Source organism: Anser brachyrhynchus (assembly GCF_964034855.1).
Source record: "Anser brachyrhynchus genome assembly, chromosome: 2".
NCBI lineage: Eukaryota > Metazoa > Chordata > Aves > Anseriformes > Anatidae > Anser > Anser brachyrhynchus.
The window spans coordinates 61,880,677-61,906,509 of record NC_137695.1 but is presented as its reverse complement, the minus strand read 5'-3'; the positions used below and the strand labels follow the sequence as shown (position 1 = coordinate 61,906,509).

At 39.4% G+C, this 25,833-nt stretch overlaps 1 protein-coding gene across 5 annotated transcripts in view; it reads right to left on the bottom strand.

Moving 5' to 3' along the window:
- AMPH (amphiphysin) overlaps window positions 1-25,833 on the bottom strand; it is a 131,175-nt gene that overhangs the window by 15,258 nt on the left and 90,084 nt on the right. For 2 of the 5 annotated variants that reach the window (XM_080582224.1, XM_080582225.1), the window contains exons 10-17: window positions 23,536-23,674; window positions 21,702-21,830; window positions 15,439-15,546; window positions 11,676-11,699; window positions 10,058-10,081; window positions 7,999-9,768; window positions 7,424-7,456; window positions 5,957-6,007 (exon numbers count right to left, since the gene is read on the bottom strand). In XM_080582224.1, the coding sequence (XP_080438350.1) occupies window positions 5,957-6,007; window positions 7,424-7,456; window positions 7,999-9,768; window positions 10,058-10,081; window positions 11,676-11,699; window positions 15,439-15,546; window positions 21,702-21,830; window positions 23,536-23,674 (2,278 nt within the window). Of the gene's footprint in view, window positions 1-3,738; window positions 3,856-5,956; window positions 6,008-7,423; window positions 7,457-7,998; window positions 9,769-10,057; window positions 10,082-11,675; window positions 11,700-15,438; window positions 15,547-21,701; window positions 21,831-23,535; window positions 23,675-25,833 lie in introns of all 5 variants that reach the window. The other 3 variants (XM_080582223.1, XM_080582226.1, XM_080582227.1) reach the window with 3 other exon arrangements.

Here is a 25,833-nt window from a genome sequence, read left to right as displayed (position 1 = left end):
TGAAACAGAAAGTAAAGGAACCCAAATCCTGAGCAGGGAATGGTACTGTAACCCCTAGACTACCCTCTCCTCAATTTAAATAAAAGCCCTACCAAGGAATTTACTACAACGTTCCTACAACAAAAAATGCATGCCATGAATTCTATGGATTAGTGGGATTTGACAGGAAATTTACTACAGAAAAATTAAACTGATTAGTGGCTGTGACTACAAACTGGAAATTACTAAGACCAATAAAAGATTCCTATCAGGAAAGCATCTATTAATATTTTACAACTCCAATTTATAAGTAAACCATCACTCATTAAGTAAATGAATGCAGAACTGCTGTTGAGAAATGACATGTTTTCATCTTTTGAAACTCAGTTTACTTTTCCTTAGCTTTGATCACATTTGTTGTTAATTCTAACCTTCAGAACTCTTTTTTTGTGAGTCCTGGAAAGCACTGCTTGAAAATAACAACCCCTCAGAGCCAAATGAAGAATGACTCAAATGACTCTCTTTTTTTCTTTTTTTTTCTTTTTTTTTTTTAAATAAATACTTTTAGCTTATTTTCCCAGATATCTCTCCCAAATTAGTAAGGACAACTTTGTAAATAACAAAAGAAAACAAACACACACACACACAAAAACAAACAAACAAAAACCCACGAAGTACAAACCTAATAATAACTGCTTAATTTCTATTTAATGCCTATGACCATCTTCCTGGATTACTACTAAATTGCCTGGTGCTCACAGTGTTTCTCTCCCCGCTCCCAATAGCTCTGCAGTCATTTGCAGCACCTACTGGAAGGACACAGACCAAGAACTCCTCAGTGATGGTCAGGCAGCAGAATGGATTACCTGAAAAGGTCATGCCAGCTGATGAGTGAAGGAGTGGTGAATGACCACAGCCTGTCACTTAATTAGCACTTCAGACATACAACAGATTTTAGAATTTCATCTTAGTGCACGAAAAAAAGCACAAGACTTCCTTTCAGAGAAAAAAAAAATCCATCACATTTTTTTTCTTCATTAAATCCTTACAGAAAAACAAGAGAAAGCCATCTAGAAACAACCTTCAAAGCTCCATTGACATCTGTTCTTCCACATTATTTCCTGCCTTTCAGTTACCAGAAGAGGACTCCTGACCAATACTGATTTCCCATCCCTCCTCTCTTCACCTTCCCTCCCTCCTTCTTTATTCCAAACTATCAAATTTACTCTGACTAGATGTGAGGCATTTTAGACAGGAGTTTGACAGAACAATGTGCCTTGGAGAGGCAGTCTAATTGTTTGCCTTACTATAGAGTTGACAAGTTATTACTGTGATTTATATCAACTCAAAAGAAAACACACATGGGGGAAGAGCCTGGTCTCCGCAGACTGTGGGGCCTTCTTACTTTGTGTATGTTATTGTAGGGAGATGATGTTGAGGTTGCTTGCTCCAGTGTTTCCTACAGATATGAACAAGAAGTGAATTAAAAAAATTGAAACATACTCAAAATTCATGCAAGTGTAATCAGAATTGAATCCTATTCATAATTCTAGGAAACACACTGGGATTGCTTCCCTCCATAGCCATGCTGCTGCCACACCTAGGAGTCCACAGAGAATGGGAAGGATTAAACAAAATCAGGGATTATCTTCCCTCTTCCCCAAAGTCCTCCAGAGCAGCCTGCCCAGCACTGTGCTCCCTTCCATCCACGATGCATTATTTTTTCTTTTTTTCTCTGTTAGAAAGATGGGAGCAAGGGAGGAATGATTATTAGGTAGGTGCTGCAACTAAAACTCATCCCTGCCTCTTCATATCATTCACACTGGATACCATTTTTTAATCCCATGGTATGAACAGTTGTAACCTCTCAGGTAAACTCATCAATCTGTTTTTGAGAAAGTCTTTAATTAAACTAGAGTGATACTCCAAAGCCTTGCACATGGACACTAGTATTTCCTCCTTTCTGATGAAGACAGTTTGCATAATATCACGTGTGACTTTTGTATGGGTCCAATACCATCAGCAGATAACCAGCCTCTCACTGGTGGGTAGAGCTTCATAACACTTTCAAGCCAGCCCTCAGTTGTGTTTGTATGCTCTCTTAATGCTGTCCCCTTGTGTTAGTGACATTACCCAGCCTGTAGTCATCAATAAAAGTCACCATCAGGCTTGTGGTGTCTGGGCCATTGCAGTTAGCAGAAATGTTAAATATGATCAACTCCATAGACAGACCCACGAGACAGTACATGTCTCTGCATATCTGATAAGTTGATGCTCTGCACTGACTTGTCTGCAGGTGACAGATACTTCTACTTTCTTCAGTTGATTTGCACCTGCTTAATATTATTTCCCAAATGGCAAAATATCAAATGCTTTACTGAAAAATGCCTACTTTTATGATGAAGAGAGCATCATCATTCCTACTTCGTAGATAAAGATACACAGGGATTTGCCCAAGGCCAACAGCAGGTTCAGCAAACTGAACCCAGTTCCTCTGTGAACATTTACTGCACTGAAGCATGCTTGATGGTCAATGAACACAGCTACGAAGCTTCCACTGGCTTCTATGGCAAAGGAACTGACCCAGAAAACTTCCACTATTTCTGCCCAGATTTTCAGCAGGAATTTGCAATGGTGCTCAGGTTCAGCCCTCACATTTTTACTCAGCAACATGGAATGTGAGGGAAAACAAAATATTTGGGGGTCATTTTATTCACTATAAAAAGGAATGATTGACCTTTCCTGTAACAAGGAGGTTGTCTCTGAGGATATCAACTCAGATTTCCCAAAAACAGCATTCTGCAGTATAACTGTACAACTTTCCTGTTGTACAGTTTTCCTGTAGCGCTGTACAGCTTCATACCTAGTCAGCTTCTGGTCCATCAGATTTCTGTTCATATTTTAACAGTGTTGAACACTTGTTACAGACTTTGAACCGTTATTGAATCGAGGACAGCATCAATACTGTCAGACTGGCAGCCTACAAAAACTGATGCATTTCTTTTGAGGGGTTTCTTAGCCTGTGGGTACCACCCACCTCCAAGACCTCCTGAAAGTAGTATGTAGAAGAGGAACCTCAGCTTGACAAAAAGGGTATTCACTGGGATACCTGTTGTAAAAAGGATGCTACCCCTATGCCTATCGTCTCAGACCACCTCTCATTTTGTAGAGATACTGAGTACCCTGCTTTGCTCTTCTTGCAGAGCTGTTATTTCTTCTCCTCCCTCTGTTTCCCAAATACTGACACCTAAACATTTCCATACAGGTGCTTTGGAGTTCCCTCCTTGGCTCATGGCTAGCTTATAAAACCATAAGACTTATAGATCTTTATATTACAATCACATTTTGCTGGTACTTTCATGCTCTAGCAAGGGCCATACAAGATACACATTGTCTTAGTGCTTACAGCTCAGCTTAAAATAAAATGAGAAAACTGCTAATAAGGTCATTTATAAATGGCGTCAATTCTTTCCCCTCCTGAAGTTCATCTGGAATCAAACAGAACAACAGATAAAACCACAATCGTTCAGCTGAACTTCAGTCTAAAATGCCACTCTTAAGAGGAATGACATTTTAGGGCCCAAAGAAGCACGCGTTGCTGGAGAGACATGCTGTGACGCAGTCAGGCGCTGGAGAAGCCAACCACGGATGGGCAGTGAAGAATGGAAAGGATGGCTGAAATGCAGCAGGCACGTTCACCATGATGAGAGGTGGCTCAGATGAGGCCGGTGAGGTGGACACGGGGGGCAGGTCACTCACCGCAGCCTGCTCTGCTGGCTTGGCAGGCTCAGCAGGGATGGTCTCCTTTTCCACAGCAGCAGCAGCAGGGGTTTCCTCGACCTTGGGTTCTCCAGGTGGAGCTTCTTCGGCCTCAGTCTTTTGTTTTATTGATTTTTAAGTAGGCAGTGGAAAAATAGTTGAGGAGCACGTAATAGTGGGGAGAGAGGAAGGGAATGGGAACTCTGCATGGCACCACAGTGTTGCTTCACTCCTGGCAGGCTCAGTGTTTGCAGGGCTTTGCCAGGGAGAAGATGGCAATGCTTGGCATTACAACACCTTGTTACTGCTTAGCATCTACAGGGCTCCTGCATCCTCAGTGTCCTATATGTAAACTGAGCCAGACCTATATACCTCACTTAAAGAAAGAGAGCACTGCTTTACTGAGTTACTGAAAGTGGCAGTGAAAATGGGAGGAAAGCAGTCAGTTTGCTCAAGAATGCTCCAGAAAGTGATGGTAAGGCCACACGTGTTCCAACCTATACCTTCAAATATGAGTTTTTAAAATTATCCCCTATTCCTTAGTTCTGTCAGTTCTCAGACCCCTTCTCCAGTAAAGGGGGGAAGCAATTAGCAGAGACCCAAACAGTTTTTACATACACACTGACTGCTTCACACTGAATTCTGGAAGTGTGAAACTCATCCCTGGTTTCTTTTTAACTTGCATTCCCTCTTAAACTCTCAATCACCTACAAGGCATCCATTTATCAACAACACTATTGGGATTCCCACCCTTTTAAAATCTGGGATAGGATTATTTTTTTTTAGCAAGCAGATATAGTAATCATCACCAGCCCTGCAACACATTCAGTCCTGTAGCAAAATAGCCCACAGCAAAATCACAATCTCTGTTGGTGCCGTCACCTTGCAAATATGCACACATACAAGGGGAGAGCTGCAAGCTGTGCTCAGCATATTTCATTTATAAAGATGGCTGACTCAACCATTTAAAATAAACCCAGTAGATTAATTTGCCATGAACAAATTGCTCAGCATAATAAGAAGCTTGAAAGCTATTTAGCTGCTTTGGAGTTGATAACATACAGCTGGCTAGAAGGTCTCCTGTGATGAAGAGACAGCTTCCATGAAATTCTTAAAAAAAAAGTACTAAAATCTTCTCCCCCCTGATATTTTTCAGGAACACAAAATGAAACAAAACAACATGGCCTTTCACTTCTTTTCCCACATATTCCTTAAGCAGACCGGTTTTTAATGAGGTACAGAGAAGTCTGCCTAAACAAGACCTTCAGGATTTGGAACAGAATAAAGAAACATTCATTATATTATACCACACTGTGCAGAAATCTCTCTCGGAAGTGTGTTAATATCAGCTCTAGGGAATTTCACAAAGAAGAAACAGGACTGAAATGAGAAACTCAAGACAGATTTATCGCAGGTAAGATGACTAATGAGTTTCCTGAGGTTTAATGCTGGAAGATATTTTCAGGCTTGCAACCAAGGGCAAAATGTTATAATGCAGATTCTGTTGATGTGCTTCAAGTGACTTGTGGGCAAGCAGTCTTCAGACTATTTACCACATTTGAACTACAAGTAAAAATACTAAAAATGCACTCATTGCACTCAGTAACCATTCCAAATACAAGCACCACCACAGGCATTATACGAAAGCCACATTAAATACTATTCAGTATCATGCTGCTGTTCTTTAGTAGCTATAGCACTTGCCCAGCAATGCTGCTATTCCACATTCATACTCCAGGCTAACCAAAGACTAGCAGAAACTAAGAAACTGCCAAAGTATGATCATTTCCAAAAATATTTCCCACTCCTTTATTATGCCTACTATTAATAATGTGGAGGATAGATAAGGCTACAGTAATATTGGGGTATGTAAACAGCCATCATGTACCATCACTTCCTTGATGTACACTGGACCATAGTACCCATTCTTGTTGTTTCTTAACTGCAATAAATGAGGAAACTGTTTGACTATACCTTTGAAAAATAAAAGTACGTGAAGGAAGCCTGTTTTTCTTTTCTTTTATGCCATGCTATCCTTGTGAAAGACTTTCAGTGAGTAAAGATTTACAACTACAGTGATACACCCACTTACTCTTTCAGGTTAAGGTTTTGTGAATTAGAGGGTGGAAAACGAACAAGGAGCAGATATTTTGGCACAAATTAAAAATGGTACTCTTTTTATAGGTCATTTATAAAGGAAGCAAAAGCTACCGCTTACCAAAGTCTCTGTCACGTTCTCGTTTGATTGCACTGTAAATGCACCGGCATCCTAGATATAAAAATGAAAATCAATGAGACAATATTTGACATGGAATCTTTGCAGTTGTCTACAAAAGACCTGATATTTTATAGGTTATTCAGGCAAAGTCATCTATAACTTCACCTAGAATAAGTAGGCAAATAGATCATCTATATAGTTATTAATATTTGTTACTAGTTAAGCAATATTAACATTAAAGACACTATTTTTTCAAGTGTATAGTGTATATTCCACAATTCTAAGCTGTGCTAAGTTATTAAAGCAGTGAAGAACCCTTCATTAAATACATGAGAATAGCAAGGACTTTGTTTCAGTCACACTGCACTTCAAAGTCGAGAAAGTCAGATTTTTTTTTTCTTCCAGACTGCATGTACATGTGCATGGGGAGTATGCAAACTCTGAGCTACTTTCACTTCCTTGTGATTCTGGGCTTTTATTTGAATAGCAGCTATAGTGCCAAGTAATAAGAGATACAAAGTTCTATACGTGCATTAAGAATGTACAAAAGTGGAGAATGAATTTTTCAATACCTTATTCAGAAACATTTACTTTGGAAAACATTGATGGGTCCCAGTCCTACCATGAGGGTGTGGGCATCAAATTTTTATTTCCTTGGGGCAAACATTTTGCCTTAGTGAAATGGGATGGAAGACTTGTGTTTTTGTCTTTTCTTATAGATCTTTTACTAATTTAAAAGACCTGGAGTAAAATAAATAAGCACTGAAAGGCTCATTTCCAGCCTTGTAGAGGCTCAGCTTTTTTTGTATGTGCTGAAAAATGGTGTACAGAGTGTTCTGTGGATAAGCCATTCTCTGAAAGGTTGCTGGAACTTAACAAAGCCCTAGATCGTCTGCATTACAATTTGGGATTTAGGCACTGCCCTGGAATTTGACAGCATAAGTATGGTATCTTCATGTGCTGCACTGCTGCAATGCATAATGCAGTCTCACCAACAGCAGAGCAGTAAACGCTCGGGTTTAACTTCCAGATTAAGATATATTTTAAATGAAAATAAAGTTGCAGAAACAAATCACATTTTATATATACATATATACAGTTACTGAAAGTATGTGAAAGCCATGAGGAAGCCATGCTTTACAAGATTTAGGGATAGTGAGAAAAATAAAATTAAAAAAAAAAAAAAAAACAATGAAAATGCTAAACCAGTTCATTTACGAGAAAAGAAAATCAGTCTTCCTAAGGTCATGGGAATTTTCCAGCTAAATTCAATCAGGCCAAGAGTAGTAGCATCCTGGTAACGTCTACAAATACTTTCTGAGAACAGACAAGTTTAGGATTTGTGTCATTATGACATTATTGTACAGCTAGTCTGTAGAACAGATTTTCCAAAACTGTGCAGCTAGTCCTAATCTCTTCCCAACAGCATAGAAAAAAATAAAATCTCAAAACTTGTTTATTTCTTACCTGTGCAAATCCATTAAATGCAGTGCTAGATGCCTAAGTAAAAGTGAAGATCAGAACAAATTATCATTTGTTTACTAGATGAGAACATGAGTAAAATATTTCTATTTGCAAAACAAAAATAAGCCAGACCAAAAAAAATAATATTAAAAAAGAAAAAAAGGAAGGGCAAGGCAGCAAGATATATGACAGTGCTATCTGATAACAGGTTTCACAGGCTTAAAGAAGGCACCAAAATAAAAAGAAAAAACAGAAAGTATTTTTATATACTTAAAAAGAAAAAGGCTGTAGATGCATTTAAAATTATATGTATGAAATACAGAAGCTGTGAGACACCACGTGCCTTCACAGTGTGACGCTTCATCCACCTTTTTGAAATGCATTTTTGTCAGCCTGTTTCATTACATGGCTGAAGGGCACCACACTATGAACAGTCGCGTGACCATTTTTCAAAAAAGAATAGCAAGGGCTTAGGAGGGGTACTGGGAAACACACAGATGGAGTGTTTTGAAACAACAAGGTTATGCATGGCCTAAGGAACTCTTTGTCTAGACTAGGCTACACACTGGGGTAGGTACCTCTTCTTTATCAGCCTCAATTTCCTGGTACAACAATCCATATCTCCGGTTAGCAATTTCATCTTCAGATAAATCTGAGTTGTTGGTCTCATTGTCTTTAGGACTAGTTGAACTCTCGGTGCTAGCATTTCGGGAATTTCCCATTTGAAACAGAGCCAAGGGTCTAGCTATTTCCTTGCTCGGTCCAGGACAGCTAACACTTGCCTGCTCCCCAGGCAAGCCTTGTTTTACTGGTTCCTCCTGACTTTTATTGCTTGTGCTTACACCTACTTCTCCCCAGCTGTTACCAGTCGCTCCCAGGTCCTGTGTAGACCATTTATCACTAATGCCTAACCAAGCATTTTCGATGTTACCTTCCTCTGCGTCTTGCTGCTGGGGGAAAAAGGGCCAATTATCCAGTCCATTGGCTTGGCCATCTGACAGGTTAGAAAACCCCCAGGAGTCATTAGTAACTGTTGGATCCCAGTTTGCCAGCCAGGGGTCTGTTTCCAAGACTTCAGGAATACCACTGTGACTAGGATGCTCTTCAGTGACTGCTGCTTCTGCGCTACCTGTCATTTGGTCTTCTGTATTATCCAGGCAAAGATTACTGCAGTTTGTGCTAGCAGCATCAGGTGTCTCAGGCAACAATGCCTGCGCTTTTTCAGCAGCAGCTTGACCTTCATCAGCAGCACTACCATTGTCTTCAGGTCCTTTACCAGACTCTTCTGCACTGAACAATTCAGTGTCACACAGAATGTTTCCAGTATTTGTAGGGTCCTTTTCTGTGTGGTCAGTTACCTCTAGGTCAACATGCTCTGTCCTGTTTATACACACCATGGATGGATTCTCTCCAGTAACATTGTCATTTTGGTCTAAGCCACCCTCAAACATCCTTTCATGGTCCTGAGTCCAGACACCAAAGACTCTCTCAGGTTCACCGCTAGTGTCTTCTGTAGTTTTATCCACTACTACTTTGTCCCCGTCTTCCAATCCTGTGCTCAGCAATGCTTTTTCTCCATCTACCTCCTCAACGACATTTACCTCTTTGAATTCTTTTCCCCCAGGGTTTTCTAGGCTAGCAACACTAGCTCTCCCAGCTTCCCCATTGTTATCTTCCAACTCATGTAAATTTTCTGCCTCTGTGCTGACTAAAGTTTCACACTCTGACTTTGCTAAACCCTTATGAAGTTCTGCCTCACTATTTCCTTTTGTTTCACAACCTTGCTCTTCCGTTTCCTCTGTACCTTCTACCTCCTTGCAGTTAACAGCTCTGGTCTCTACCTTTTCACTTGGCTTGACGCCTGCCCACAGAGACTCTTCTTCCTCCTGCTCTTCCTCTGCCATTTGCACATCACATGGGAGGGGTTTATCCAGCAAGCTATCAGTTCCTAGGATGGGTGTCTCAAAACTGGTTATGTTCTCTAAAGGCTGATTGGTCACCACATCTTCCCATGGGACATTTTTAGCATCCAATAGGTCCTCCAGTGAAGTCCTCTGGTTTTCAGTTACTGAAGCAGACCCCGGTGCAGCATCCTCCTGCTCACCTACAGCAGGCCAAATACTAGCAGGCAGCATACCCATGGATTCACTTGAGGTTTGCTCTGCCCCAGGGAAAAGCAAAGAACTGCCTGTAGTAATTTCCTGGCTGACACTGGGTGTGCTAACATCTAGGCCCCAGTTGAGAGAACCTAGATCAGTTTGGGATCTGTTAATATCTTCTGATGACCCAATGTTTGGGGTTTCCTCCATGACCAGGTTACACAGGGAAAGACTTTTTGAAGAGTCAGGCTTTAAGCAGACAGAAAAGCAAAGAAAAAACACAAGATGAAAAAGATAAAGGCGGACTTGATGAGAAAACACAAAATTTATATTTTACTATAGCAGTTTTAATTTAAAGAATGAAAGTGACTAAATTAAGCAGTTTAAGGAAAAGCGTTGTGGCTTGCAACATTTGGAGGCAGTAGATTGCAATCTAGAAGAGCGGCACTGATAGACGAAACAGAAAACTATACATTATACCACATTGAATAAAGCATATATCTAGAGTGGTTGCAATTTTGGGGGGAGGTTTGCTTACCGGCTGCGCCAATTCGCTGCTTGTCTGTATAGAAAAAAAATGTATATATAAAGCACAGAAAACAAGAATATGTTTTTTTTGTTGTTGCTGTTTTTAGAGCGGAAGTTCATTAATTATCATTACCTAACCAGCAGCAGTTACAAAACTGGTGTGGAGAAGCAGCAGAGCCACTCTACTGAAGACTAATCACAGGCCCCTTCTTTTAAGCCATGCTTCTAGCCACTGGACTGCATGAGAAAAGAAGTTCTACAGGTACACCAAATATTTCTCATGCCTTGCCTTCCTCTGAGACCCACTGACATTTTTATCATGGGTACCCTATTACATCTCAACTGAAGGGAGGAATCACTCTCACACAGCAAACACAGAAGGAGGCAACCAAAGTGGTATCAGTGCGCAGCTTTGATACTCCACCACTGCACCATGAAGAGGCATTTGCATCCACACACAGTAAGGCATCAAGCCACAAAGCCAGCTGTTTACACCACCACTTTGAACAGATACAAATTCTGCAAGGAAGATCAACAACTACTCTGCACTCGGTATGAAGAGGAACTCCGTAAAGGTTGAGTAGTCCCAATTTCAAACATTTAGCTGTGAAGCTCATTACTTGCTTTTTTTTTAACTAAAGCAAAGAGGGAAATAATTATAATACACAATACATACATAACATTAATGAGCTATAAATAAAACTGTGAAAAAAAGACAATGGCAAAGATATCTACTATTAGTTTAAAGCTATAAATCTGAAATATTTCTGGGTTATTTTAGCTGGTCTAGATACTGGTAACCTTGCAATTTTGGCTAGTCTGCATGTGTGACTTTTTCCAGACTTTATTTAACCTTTCCCAGTAGAAAGAAATGAGTGTTTAATATACATCATATAAGTCATGTTCACAAAATAGTGCTGCAAATCTGAATGCATGAGAAGCATTCACAGATTTCTGTGCTGCCTGAATCTGAAAAAGGCCAAAAAACGGGTGTTCCAGGCTGCACATCAAGTCAACTCAACTATCTCCATGACAAAAATTGAAAGAAAGCTTATAAAAACAAGCTGTTTTCTTCCTGCAGATCACTGTATCTGATTTGACACCAGGAAGTGTAAAGAAATATCTCTGCAGCTTTTTAAAGCAGCAGCTGCTTTTGTGAATAAATCCAGTTCACTGTATGCTCACTATTAAAAGAACAAGTTAAATTTTCTCTTCACTCCTGAATTGTGAGAAAATAGGTGCCCACTGGGTTAAAATCCTACAAGTTAAAGGAAATATATCTTCAGATAATTAAGAGAAGTGACTAGCATCCATTCCTACCCTCTGAAAACTATAAAGCAGATGAGAATAAAAGCAGCAAACGTTTAGCTGTAATGATCATGAATCTTATTAGCCTAGATTTCTGACATCATTTAGGTTTTATAGGCCAAGCAAGAGAGATTTTTTTTTTTCCTGTTGGTTTTAAAAAAATCCCAGGTGGTTTCATATACTTTAAAGTGTTTGTCATGGTCTGTAAATTCTATATCTTGACTTCTGGGGAAAGCATTATAAATCTGAGTTGAGGGTGTTACAAAATCATACACAAAAAAACATCCCAATTCACAATGATAAATGTCAGTCAGCCTTACCGTCCATAGATCCCATGGCAATGTCTGAAAAAAGGAGAGGAAAAAGACACCCTTAGAAAAACATTGTTCATTTACTGTATGTTCAACATGCTACATAACTGCATGCATTAACTAACGTGAGAGAAGAACTTATAAATAAGCATGTTTATAATATGTATATATTTTATATCTGAACGTGTGTGTGTGTGTGTGTGTGTACATATCTGCATAATATGCCCCTTTTGGTTAAGTAGGATGAGCACTAAGTGGTGGACTGTGGTATTTCCCACTTCCAAGTAGCAGTTGTTTTCCAGTGAATTCATACTGCTGTATACTTGAGTAACAACTAGATTCTGAACTGGTGACTCTGAATGACCTTCAACAGGTGCATACAGGTGCCTCAGTAAGGTGTAAGCTTTAAGAAGCTTATGTAGGTCAGGATTTTTAGGCAGGAAATGATTCAGCTATCCACTGAAAACAAATGAGTTTTCTTATAACTTCAACACAACAAAGGAAAATGCTTTTGGGGAAAGAAAACAAGAAAGTTGACCACTGCTTTAATTTTGTTTTCCAGTTTGTTAAGCTATAAATGTTAGTGACCTCTCAACAAAAGAGCTGAGTGGACAAATGAAAGAAGAGAAGCAGACTTCAGGCCTAATATTAATAGCCCCCACATGTGAGGGAACTCAAATTCTGTCGGAGATACTTTGAAACACCTCCACTACATTCACATCTAAGTTAAAGTCCATGAAAAATGAAAACATGAGATATTCATAAAGTAAAGCGTAAAAGTGTTCCTGAAATATTTCCAAATGTTAAATGTGACATCTAACATTTGCCTAACAGAAAGAATTGCTGCATTTGGCTTCTTTTCTTGCCTGCTTCTTTTTTTATAACCACAGAGTCAATTGGTTTAATTTTGTTTAAGTCCAGGTGAGTGTGCCCTCTGCAGGTGTAACTCACAAGTGTACCTGCTTATTCTGATGTAACCTTATTAGCTGAAAAATGATAGGTCTCTTCTACTAGCCCTAACTGGTGCAACCCCCAGACATCCTACCAACTTCCATGGAAGGGGAGTGCTCATTTTCATTTCTTAATTTTTCTTTCATTTTTCACAAGACTTTGTGCACAAGGTGAAGGGAGCATACTGAGGAAAAGGCAAGACAGACCACAGCTAGTAAAAGGAGTTGATGGCCAGGCACATTTAGAAAGGCCACCTCAGAAGCAGGTGTAGAAACATGTCCTGGTTTCACCTAGGATAGAGTTAATTTTCCTCCTAGTAGCTGGTATGGTGCTGTGTTTTGGATTTAGGATGAGAATAATGTTGATAACATGCTGTTGTACTGTTACAGAGCAGTGCTTACACTAAGCCAAGGACTTTTCACCTTCTCGCTCTGTCCTGTCAGCGAGGGGGCTGGGGGTTCAACAGGAGCTGGGAGGGGACAGAACCAGGACAGCTGACCCAAACTAGCCAAAGGGATGTCTCATTCCTTGTGGTGTCATGCTGAGCAATTATTATGGGGTGGCTGGCCAGAGTCAGGGGGACTGCTGCTTGGGGACGGGCTGGGCATCGGTCAGCGGGTAGTGAGAAATTGCATTGTGCATCACTTGTTTTTTACACATTATTATTATTACTATCATTATTGTTATTATTTCTTTTCTGTCCTAATGAACTGTCCTAATAAACTGTCTTTATCTCTACCCACAAGCTTTTACTTTTTTTTCCGATTCTCTTCTCCATCATAATGGGGAAGAGAGGGTGAGCGAATGGCTGTGTGGTGCTGAGCTGCTGGCCGGTTAAACCACAACAATACAGAAAAGCAAGTGAGGAAAGGCAGACTAGGGCTTACTTACTGTAATCTGATCACAGTGGCAGAGTACTGGGGGGAGGTAATTAAATGATCAATAGGGAAGTCATGTCTGGCCTCTCGAGGCATCATAGTACAGATTACTCCTGTCTTCAGTTCACTACTTCAGCACAGTTTGCTGAAGGGAAAATATCCATAACTGAGGCAAAACCAGTACAGATATAGAAAGACCACTTCAGGCTGTCTTCCTAATTCTCTGCAAAGTAGCATAGGGGTCTCCAAATACTGCAGTCACAGATTTAATTCTGTCTGTGCTCCCATAGAAATGACGCTGTCACATCCAGTGAGACGGAAACTTGTCTGCAGAGCTATTCTTCCTTCTTCTAAAAATACAGTACACTGACTCTTCCACACATGCCTGCGGATGTGGACCATTTTTAACATGTATATTTGGTGGGATGAGAGGTGGAAGGAGAAGAGACGGAAGGTGCTCAGTTAATTCTTCCTGTGTACATAGATGAAAACTTACAATGTACTTTTCTACACAGAATTATATTCTCTATCTCATGGTACAGTTGAATTTAAAATAACTATTTTCATTAAAGTAATAAAATATACTGCAGTCACACTGTACAGTATGATGTCAGGACAAACAGGGTCTGTCAGTGAGGTTACATATTTTTGTTTTAATGATCCCACTGCTCTCATCAGGATTATTACGCGACAGGCTGAAAGGGGACAGTTAGCAAAGTCACAGTCAGAATTTTCTGTCACTGCTGAGCGCCAAGTGATTTCTTTTCTTTTCTTTTCTTTTCTTGTTTCCAGGAAGCATGAAAAATAACAAGATGAACAAGGTCTCTATTATAATTAAACACTCCTAGCAAACCACAATGAGAAACTTCAGCTGCTGTTCGGAGTGCTGACTCTGCACTGTTTTTCTGACAGTGCATAACCCATCAGAAATCGGTACAGATCTCCTTATATAATGAGGACTCCACACCAAATAAGAAATTAATTAACTGAGATCAAGGACTGTCTCAGCCTTAAAGCTTCTTATCTGATCACTCCTTTCCCAGTGCTGCATTCCTGAACAGCTGATTAGTCCTCTCATGTCTCATAGTACAAGGCAGGTTAGTGATAGCCACAGGGATAATAGGCTTTGCTAACAGTGTGCTAATATTGGTTCCTTGTCTGTGTATAACACTGAGCTCCAGCTCTGCTGGACAAGGGAACTACTGTATTTTACTATCAGCCCTAGGGGTAGTGAGGGCGAGTTCTGGATCTTAAAACAGTAGGTGCTTTAAGGCAAACCAAAGAAAATCAGCAACTTTCATATAAGCTTTTTTTTTTTTTTAATATATTGCTGAGAGAAACTAGAAACTACCATGGCAAATATTAATGTAGAACACAGAATTCTTTAACACAACATCCTGCAAAGGAGCATGCTATTCCATCCTCTCACTTTCCTTGAGATTAGGTCTAAAATGAATTTATGAAACCAAAACCACTCAGATCATATCCCCTGCTTGGTATGGAAAATTCATCACAGCAAAACAATTGCATGCTGACTCCATAAGACCTAGGCCCCCTTACACCTGTTTCCAGACATGAAAAGTCAAAGCTAGGTCAGAAACATTGTCAGAAAAGCAGGTGTTGGAGGATTATAATGTTAGCATTAAGAGATGTTCTAAAGAAGGAAGATAACGATGTGCCAAAGTCAAGGCCAAGGTACCAGCAACCATTCTTATTGGCAGACAACTCATTTTACCACCTGACAACTTCCTCTTCCTCCAGTATATCATCAAGTATGAGGTTACTAAAAGGGAAAGATATATGGCTGACAAGAGCTGCTCAGGAAGATCCAGTGTTTCAGATGCTGCCAATATACTGCTCATTAGTACATCAGGAAAACCTTTACTACCAAAGACAGTACTTTGCATTTGTGTGCTTTGCTTGCCTCAAAAGCAAAGAGATACCTGAGACATGGGTGAATGAGATACTCCTGTTGATACAGCTTCTGGCTTGAAAGGGTCGAAGTCCAGATCTAGCAAAGATTCTTCTTTCTTAGCTTCAGGAACTTCATTCTGTTAGAAGAGAAACATAACTCTTGAAAAACTTCTCTCTCAAAAACTGACCCAGGCAACAAAATGTTAAAAGGCCCAGGAAAAAAAAATAAAAAATTAGGTCACAGATTTTCAAGCTGCAGTGCAATCCAGGATGGGAGGAAGCTCTGAAGACTTTCCTGAGCTTTGGTGTAGCTTTTAATCGTATTTTTATGAGCTTCACTTTTATGATGTCTTTGTTTTCTGCATAGTAGACTTATGTCTTTTCAGGCTAAACAAATTGCAACCCTCTTGAAAAAGTGTTGAGTGTTCACTGTTTGAGTCTGAACACGCTTTTAAGTGCTCTGAGGTGACACCAAAATTAAAAAACTGCATAAATGGCCCAGCGTCCATACATTCTAATAAGTGAATTTCTCCCCAAACACAAACATTAGTAATATGTCAACATAGGAGGACATAAATGCATTTAAATTAAATTTCAGTTCTGAACAAGAATAACAATTCACATTTAATGCTGCACTTAGCACTAAACTTTAGGAAACGTCTTACGTAACACTAACTAAATCTTGGTAACCTGATCTGCACTTACAAAACTGGATTACACACTAGAGCTTTTTTTTGTTGTTGTTTGCGATTAATGAATTAGCCAAGGCCTCTGAAGTCACTGTAAATATCTATATTGTTTCAGTGCACTAGGAATCCTTCCCTCTGTAAATTAACATGAGCAAATAATTATCATCCCTCAACACAAAATGTAATTTCTAATTAGTGTGAGTCCATTGCTGAGATTTAATTATCACTAATGATAAATGCTCTAGGCAAGCATCTTAGTTTTATTAACAAGTTTAGTACTGTCCACTGCTAGTTCATAGAATTATAGAATCATACAATGGTTTGGGTTGGAAGGGACCCCAGTTCCAATCCCCCTGCCATGGTCAGGGACACCTCCCACCAGACCAGGTTGCTCAAAGCCCCATCCAGCCTGGCCTTGAACACCGCCAGAGATGGGGCATCCACAGCTTCTCTGGGCAACCTGTTCTAGTGCTGTGTAGTAAATAATTTATTCCTTATATCTAATCTAAATCTCCCCTCTTTTAGTTTAAAGCCATCATCCCTTGTTCAATCACTACACACTCTGGTAAACTGTCCCTCTCCAGCTTTCCTGCAGGCCCTCTTTAGGTACTGGAAGGCCACTATAAGGTCTCAGAGCCTTCTCTTCTCCAGTCTGAACAACCCCAACTCCCTCAGCCTGTCTTCCTGAGAAGAGGTGCTCCAGTCCTCTGATCATCCTTATGGCCTTCCTCTGGACCTGCTCCAACAGGTCCCTGTCTTTCTTACGCTGGGGACTCCAGAGCTGAAAGCAGTACTCCAGGTGGGGCCTCACAAAAGCAGAGTTCACCTCCCTTGACCTGCTGGGCATGCAAGTGATCCATCCATCAAATCCATGTCTCTCTGATTTAGAGAGAAGGTTGTCATGTGGAACAGTGTTGAATGCTTTGCAGAACTCCAGGTAGATGACATCAGTTGCTCTTTCCCTACCCACCGATGCTGTAACCCCATCGCAGAAGGCGACAAAATTTGCCAGGCACAATTCATCTTTAGAGAAGCGATGTTGGATGTCACCAATCACCTCCGTGTTTTCCATGTCCCTTAGCATATTTTCCAGGAGGATCTGCTCCATGGTCTTGCCAGGCACAAAGGTGAGAATGACTGGCCTATAGTTCCCTGGGTTTTCCTTTTTCCCTTTGTTAAAAACGGGGGTTATGTTTCCCCTCTTCCAGTCAGTGGGAATTTGACTGCCACGGCATCTCAAATATGATGGACAAAGACTTAGCAACTACATCTGCCAGTTCCCTCAGGAACCGGGGATGTATCTCATCAGGTCCCATGGACTTGTGCACCTTCAGGTGTCTTAGATAAACCTAATCTTCTAATTGTTCTTCTTCTAGTTGTTCAGTGTTTATTGAACAGTGAGAGAAACTTGTCTTTCAATATACAGAATATATAGGTAGTAAAGAATTAGAGTGCTATTTTGGAAACAGTATCATTGGAATACCATTTTTTTTACACATACATTCATATATAATCTTACATAAGAACAGTAACACAGGTTAAGACCAAAAGTGCACACAGTTCAACCTTCTGCCCCTAACAAAAGTGTACAGCAGGGGAAGTCTACAAAAAGAGGACGGTCATAAGAACAGCAAGATGACAATAAATCAAAGCTGTTCTATTGTTAAAACTTTTAAGAGTGTAAACTTTCCCAATTAGTATTACTATCCGTAAACAAATGTTCAAAAACTGTAGGTAATTAACCTCCAACTGCAGATAATTAATGGCTTCCATAAGCCACAAGCTGCCTGGGAACAGGGTCAAAATAACTCCTTTAAAGGCTCCTATGCTGAGAACAACAGAGTAGCCAGGAATTCTTCAGTTTGGTAGCTGGGCAATGTAGGCAGGGTTTACGCTGGTGTGAGAGGCACAGGGGCTGACTGCTCTGTGACATCCCCAAAGCAAGAAGGAAGGTAGCTGGGAAGCTGACAGGGGGCAGATGTGGAATAAAGAAAAGGTAATGTTGCTTCATGTGGCACAGAGTTCAGCTAGGGGAGTCCTTGCCTGTACTGTGAATGTGAAAAATCTACATGCGTTGAAAGACTGAACGGAAAAATCTGTGCAGAAGCAGTTTGTTGAGAATGATTAAACATGCAGAAACCATGTTCAGGAAGACCCTGAGTGCAACTGGCTGTAGGCAGGAAGACTTCATGAGAAAGGAATATAAGGAGAATCAACTTGGCCTGCCTTAATTTATATTCTTTCTTGACCTCTGCTTTTGGACACTTGGTGATAACAGATAACTGGTCTGACCCACTGAAGCTGTGTTATATTCTCACACTTGAAAAGGTCAAAACCAAAACACCCCTCCCCACCAGTGGCCAGCATTACATTCATTCAATTTTGCCTTTCAGCTGATACGTTTAGATTTTATCACATATACCCTTGAGGCACTAGTACTCATATGGTCATACAGCTTGATGAAATAACACAGAAATGGAAGGAGATGGAGAAGTTAATTAACTCTCAGTGAGGTTCAGGAATGAAGATGTTATTTATGAGGACTGAATCAATAGAATCGGAGTCTCAATTAGGTCCTGCAAGATGGCAACTAAGGGATCTGTTGTGATTGTTTACCAATCACTGACTGCAAAAATTACTATTATCAGGTACCCTCGGATCAAAACAAACAGAACGCTTCTTGTTACTCTAGGAGCAAAGGCCCAAGCAAAGTTACAGTGTAAATGAGATACCAAGTTAGACTGAGATTTAGGAAAATGAGGAACCTCAGGATATCCTTCCATAAAGGACAAAGCCATTACAGGAACACCTGGCAATTGCCCTGTGTTAATTCCACCACTGCATTACAAAGCATGGATAAATGCTATGCTTGAAAGAGACAGCTGTTGTAGAGGCAAGGCTGCACCCCTAAATGGTCATGTACGTACAAGGGATGGAGAAGGCATAAAAAACTGTAAGCACTGCCAGAACTGCCATCCGCTCTCCACACAGACTTTGAACAAGCTTTAAAATAGCCTCAGCTATGTGTCATTCACTTCAGGGCTGCTGGACACAGACACGTTAAGTACCTGGTGGAGGCCATATTATAAAGTCCTACAGTGTCCAAGCTAGTGAACACTAGTAATTGGAACACTAGCAAAATTTTATATAAGCAGCTGTCCAAAACCAATAACACGATTAGCCATGAAAATTGCTATCTGATTTTTAATTTAGTAGCCAAAGCTGCAAAGACGTCTACACTGTGTCTCAGCACCTCAGCATACCAAACACATGGCAGCAATGTGATGGGACAGGAGAGGAAAACGAGAAATAAAGCAAGGAACACTCACTTCTAAGCAATCTTCTCATCTGGTTGCCCAGATATCACATCTTCTTATGTCATTTACTTAGCAGTAATTAAATCCAGTCTTGAAAATTAATAAGCTGGAAGTGTGAGCTGCTTTATTGAATCTGAGCTGAATACTCAACAGCATCAAGCAGAACTGTCTTTCGTTCAGCATCTCATACAGCACCAAATGTATTACTGCTGCTTGGTAAAAAAAAGATGAAAAACAGCTACAGGTTATTTGCTTCCCGTGTTCCAGAGGAGAAAAGTGTTTAGGCCTATTCATAATCCTCTCTGAAACATGGATTAAAGCAGCAAAATGCTATTCATCAGCTTGTTGGTTTTGTGTCTCTGTATGACGACAGTGCCATAGACACCAGCAGTGGTCCCTTGGGAAGTCCTGAACCATTAAAGAGCTATGCAAATTTGACAGCTTCCTCTGTACTACACCCCCCATCCCGCCCCATCCCCCAAAAGAACTCTGGCTGTACAGGAGATGCCATAAGCACCAAGAGGAATGTCTGTGTTTCTTGTGGTTTATGTGCAATATATTTTTAATTATTGGTTCTCTTATAGAAGAATATAAAACCCACTGTATCACACTATTCGTGTGTTCTTGTACACATTCATAGGTCTCAGATACAGTAAGGCTGCTTTAGTGATGGGGATGGATTTTTTGGAGGGAGAAGGGCAGATCATTTAAGAGAAGGTGGCCAGGGAATAACTTAGGTCATTCCCAGGTCAGTGACTGGGGAGGAGGGAGGGACATAAATCACTCACTGAAGGGAGATCGATTTTTTCTTTGAAAGACCAGGGAAAGATTTCATTTCTCAAGAGCATGCCCCACCTTTATTATGCCATTACATTTTTATACCTATCCCCTGTAGAAATGCTGTAAAGAATTTGGAAATGTGACTTACATTCGTTTAAAGCTCTATTCTGGTGTCAGCTCTTGATGGAAAAGCAAATCTGTTCCATTTCTGCTTCCCTAGCTGGCTTGACAGCTGAAGGTTAGGTAGATACAGCATTTAATGCAGGCAGCCATATCTAGCACAGGTTACACTGGCTCTGGCCACAGATGTCAAGCCTTACATTGCCAGAGTGATAACTCCCATGAAGTCTGTAAACAATGAGGCAACCTATCTGCAATCCCCCTACTGCAAGGGGGCCCTGCAGCAGCTGTGTACCTGCTTCCCAGTGTGGGAGTTGCCATTAATTCTTTAATCGTGTGAGACCTTAACTATGAATAACTCTATCCTCTTCCAAAGCCCTATGGAAAAGATCCCTATGGAAAAGAGGCAACACCTTTTTCTCCCTTCCGCAAGAAAATAAAACATCACATGTTCAAATTCTCTAAAATATTTTTTTCGCTGCTGTGCCTACATTCTCCCGTGATGTCAAAAGAACTAGTACAAAAACAATAATTCACATGAAAACAAAAATTCATAAACATTCTGCATAAGCTTCAGATCTGCATATTTCTCTACAGTCTACCAGACACAGGCTCAATTTTCAGAGCTGTAATTACCATAATAGGAATGGCCCATTATTAAACAACCAGCAGTTACCCTAACTGCATGAAATCTGAATAACTGAATGCAAATCATACAGATTTATTTTATACAACTCTGGTTTTTGTTTGTTCTATGCAATTATTTTAAATTTCACAATAATGAGATAAAAAGTCATTCTGATCTCTGCTGTGTAACTAACGTTTCTGTGAATCAAAAACAAACAAATGATTAATCTAGCTGGAGTAGCCTTTTACACCTGCAAAGAGTTGATTAAGACAGCAAAGCTCCTTTAAAAAAAAAATCGCTCATAAAAGAAAAGGTAATCTTATGATTTTGATAAAGGAAACAGAAACAACCAAGGACCACTGCGAAGTACCTCTTGAGACACTTGGAATTAGAGAAGAAGCATCTTAGATGAGCTTTCAGTTTATAATGAAACCTGGATTCACTTAAATCTCAAACATGGATGCAATTCATAGTGTTTTTAGTTAGGTCTCTCACCAGGAAATCTCATCTCTCATTTGAAAAATCATGTTTCTTATATGCTAGCAATGCTAGCCCTTTTGTATGATCATACATGTCCTATTCAAAGATAAAATACTATGTATGTGACCCTTTCAAGATAATGTAAAAAGGTAATTGTGCCTCTACTTTCTGCCAGCACCCTTCACCTCCCTCCCCACTGAGATCAGCCTTAAGTCCACAGTCTTGGAGAACTTCAGGTGATTGCAAGGTTGGATGGTTCACCATCCGCTGAAGCTTACCTGTGATGGAGTTGTCACATTGATTTCTGGGACAAAGTTGTCATCAAATAGGTTAATGATATTCTCCTGTTGCAACTCCTTTGTGGGTGTGAGCTTAGGCAGTGGTGGGACTGGCGGACCTTTCCTCAGCTAGGGAGACAGCAAAAATATCACAGACTAGTTCGTAGATAAAATAAAGTGCTTTAAGCTAGGTCTAAATGGCTTGAGATGGGTTTTTCTCTCTGCTGCTTCACCTTAAATGTAGGAATAAGCCATGGAGCCAAATGAACTGTTTGGTTGCTCATCATGAGATGCCTTGATGGAAACCTTGCAAGGCTATGTTTCAAATTCATTCCAATTCAAGTTTTACGTGACCTAAGTTTTAAGTGTCCTATATTTGTCTTAATTGTAAAAGATGGCAATTGTGTTAATAACATTTCAATTGACTCAAAAGGAACCTTCATGTACTGACTTGCAAAAAACAAAAACCAAACACACACACTCACAAAACCCTCTTAGAACGTCATTTCTTGGTTGAAATTTTTCTCCTCTGATGGAAACACAATGCAGGGCACTTCCTTTCCTATGCAGCACACAGTTGGAAGAGCAATGTTGCACAGAACAGGCCTTATCACAGCTTTTTGTCTTCTTCAGATCACTTCAGTTTATCTTTGGTATTTTGTCTATGCCTACCTGTTGCTATCTCATAAATCCTACTTAATGCTAAGAACATATCATCTCTGTGAACCATCACACCTCAGAGGTGTTTAGGTCACTAATTCCCCCTGGTCTCCAGAGATTCACACAACCATAAGCTTATTACTTTGAATAATGCTAATTACTAATATACTTTGAATATACTAATTACTGTACTACTTAGAATATTACTAATTCCTAATTTTTAAATTCCATCAAAATAAAATGAAAAAAATCCAAAAAATTCTTCAGGTGATGTAACACTATTGGCACTAGTAAGACTAAACTGAGTTGTATCAGATCATCGTTCAGGCACTGGGATGTCACCATTTGTGAGACCAAAGACAATAGGTGTGCTCACATGTAACTAACTGGAAAATAAAATTCCTTCTGATGTGTCCCCCCATAGAAAAAGCAATCAGCACAGAAGCTACACCCCATTCTGAAAACATCAGTAACATCAACACAAGTCTTGTCTTGTCTTTGACACGTTCACAGAGTATCACCGACAATTCTCATGTTACAGGTGATGCCTTTCATGAAACTGATCCTTATTTCTCTAATACTGGTGAGAATAAAAATGACTTCAGAAGCATCAAACTTCTCAATCCAGTGTTGATAACAATGATAAGCCTTTAGTTATCAGTAGTTATATCACAGCAGTACTTAAACCAGCTCTGTTATTTACTGTTTTAGAGGGAAATCCATGTTGACAGACCAGTGATACTCCAAGGCTATTTTTTTTCCACTGTAAGTACGAATTTGAACAAGAATGATGATGAGCAACATATAATGTATTGAAATTCATGACGTAGTTTTAGAAATGGGTTTTTTCAAATTATCTCTGCTGAGATATAGGTCTTTAGAATCTATGTTACTTTTTAAGGTGTGTTTTGCTTAGTCACCACAAGTCCTCCTGGTTCGCAAGCTACTTTAAATTTTCCTCATTCCTCCTGATGAAAAATAAAAACCAAACATTTTCCACCCATGCTTGTAACACAGAGGTGAACAAGCAATGACCAGTATTGAGCACAACAGAGCCAGTGACCTCCCTGTTGTTTCTCAGTCTATGCCCAGATGAAAAATATTACCATATGTAGTATCTCAGCTATCTTTTACTGCACAACTGAACAGTTTCCTTTGCCAGATTTCTGCTTACCTGTGTTGGTGATTTAGGCCGGGCTGGTGCCGGAGATGCTGGTGCCAGCATATGGTTGGGACTAGCAGTAGGGCTAGGCAGGGGAGAGGCCTCCTCTGGTGGTGACGGTGTTTTTGCAATACGGAGTGGACCTGAATCACTAGACAAGAATAAAAGCAATGGTCAGGACATACACATCATGCTGATTTATTACCTCGAAAATTTGATGCAATAGTTGAACTGCATCCCGTATGTAATGCCAGTGACCTCAAAAGGCAGTATACACTGGGGATGAACTGAACCATTAAATAATGATTAAAATCAAAACTGTAATTAAATATAATCAAAATTCACCGATCTATTGTGTTGAACGAAGTTTTAACTTTTGAGCGACTATTATTTTTGGAACATCTGTTGTATCTGTTTACCTGATCATTATAACTTGAGGTAAACAGAATACTGCATTTCTTTCAGATTCCATATTTGAAATAATGTTTTATGTATAAGTTTGTAACTATCATAAAATGGGAGTTGGAATTACTGTCTTCATTTCACACTGCTCTCAAAATAAAAGGCTGTAAAGTTAAAAATCCCAGAAGACGACATAACAATGAATAATGCAAATAATTTTAAAAGCTCAGCAACTTCAGAAAGATTTCAATACAATAAAACACAACTAGGATTATTGTACAGGTATAACTATTTAGAAGGATGACTCACCACAACTATAAACAAGCAGTAGTCAAGTGACTTCAGCAGAGCTCTGCTGATATTAAGAACAGATCTGATGAAGTACTGAAAAGGGATCTGCCCTTCCTGTGAAGGGACCTGCTATAAACACTGGGACATATTCAAGCTACCTAGAAATGCTGAAAGCTTACAACTCAGGAAAGCTATAAACTACAACATTCAACAACCATGGTACTTGGTAAGAGAAAAGCGAGTCCTACACATCTTCAGGGAGAACAGAAGCACTATATGATTGAGGAGACCACACCATAAACATGTTCCTAATGCTAATGCAAGAAAAATTAATTCATTGGATAGGACAGACTTAGCTCACACTCACCACCTCTTTCTGTGGAAATATTAAAAAAGAAAAAAAAAGGCAGTTATTAAGAAATTTATTTCCCAGGTACAATATTTGCCTTCAGGATGGAGTATTCAATAGCATATACAAATTTAATTTCTTTAATATAGTTCTTTAAAGGAAATATTAATAATATATTTATCTATTATCTACTTCTCATGTATCTAAAAAGGAAAACTGTTTTATCTTACAAAGAACCATTCCTGAGTAAGGTTTTAGAGCACAATAACTAACAATAAAAACTCAAAATCTATCCAGAATTTCACATAAGACTCTGTGAACAGTACAGCAAAAATATACTGTGTATAAGCTGTTATCCTTACAGAAGTCTGAACCAAAGAAAAAGGAAAAAAAAAAACACTAAAAATTGATGACCTATAACTAAAATCTTCCTCACTTTGAAAATAGTAGATCTCAAAGAAGAGAGCAACATGGTAATTTAAAAATAATAATAATAATTCATTTTTTAAAAAGCATCTTTAAAATAAGTTAAGAATATCACACAGCATTAACTTATACCTGCTCATTTGTAGCTAGAATCCTATGATTTTTCTCTCTCACCGATGGAAAGAAAAATTCAGTGGGAATGAGAATGTGTGCATGCTGTGGATGGTCTAGGAGATACAGGTGGCCAAAATACTTGTTTATTACAAAAACTACTTGAAGTTTTCCCACACAGCATTTTATTTCATCCCACAAAAATATTTTACAAATGGTCAGTGGGAAATATAGTCTGACTCAGAAACTAAAATTTTGGACACATTCTTAATAAAATTGTTCTGAATTTTGCATTAGGTTAGAAGCTCCAATATTCTATTCTTCGTCCTTCCAAAGTGAGATCAAAGGAAATGTAGAAATGTCAGCCATATGTTTGAGGCAGATGTTATGCTGTTTGGTAAATCTTAATTGTTGCTAATCTGAGCATGGCTTGAAGGCAAATTAGCAGTAGCCATAACATTGTTCTGATTGCTTCTTGATGAGCTGGGATTGGCTGGAAAATCAGCATTTTTGTATTCACTCTAATTATCATTGTGTTTTAATAAGTGCCACTGTTTTACAATTTCAACCTTTTCTTATCAGTATTACACTACTGAGATCAAATTCTGTCAGAAAGGCTTTGTTATTTGCAAGTGAAAAATCAGAAATTGTGCATTAGCATCCAATGACCTTAAGAAAGCACCATCTGATTTTTATGCATTTTTGGTTTTGTGTTTATTTTAAGACAAGAT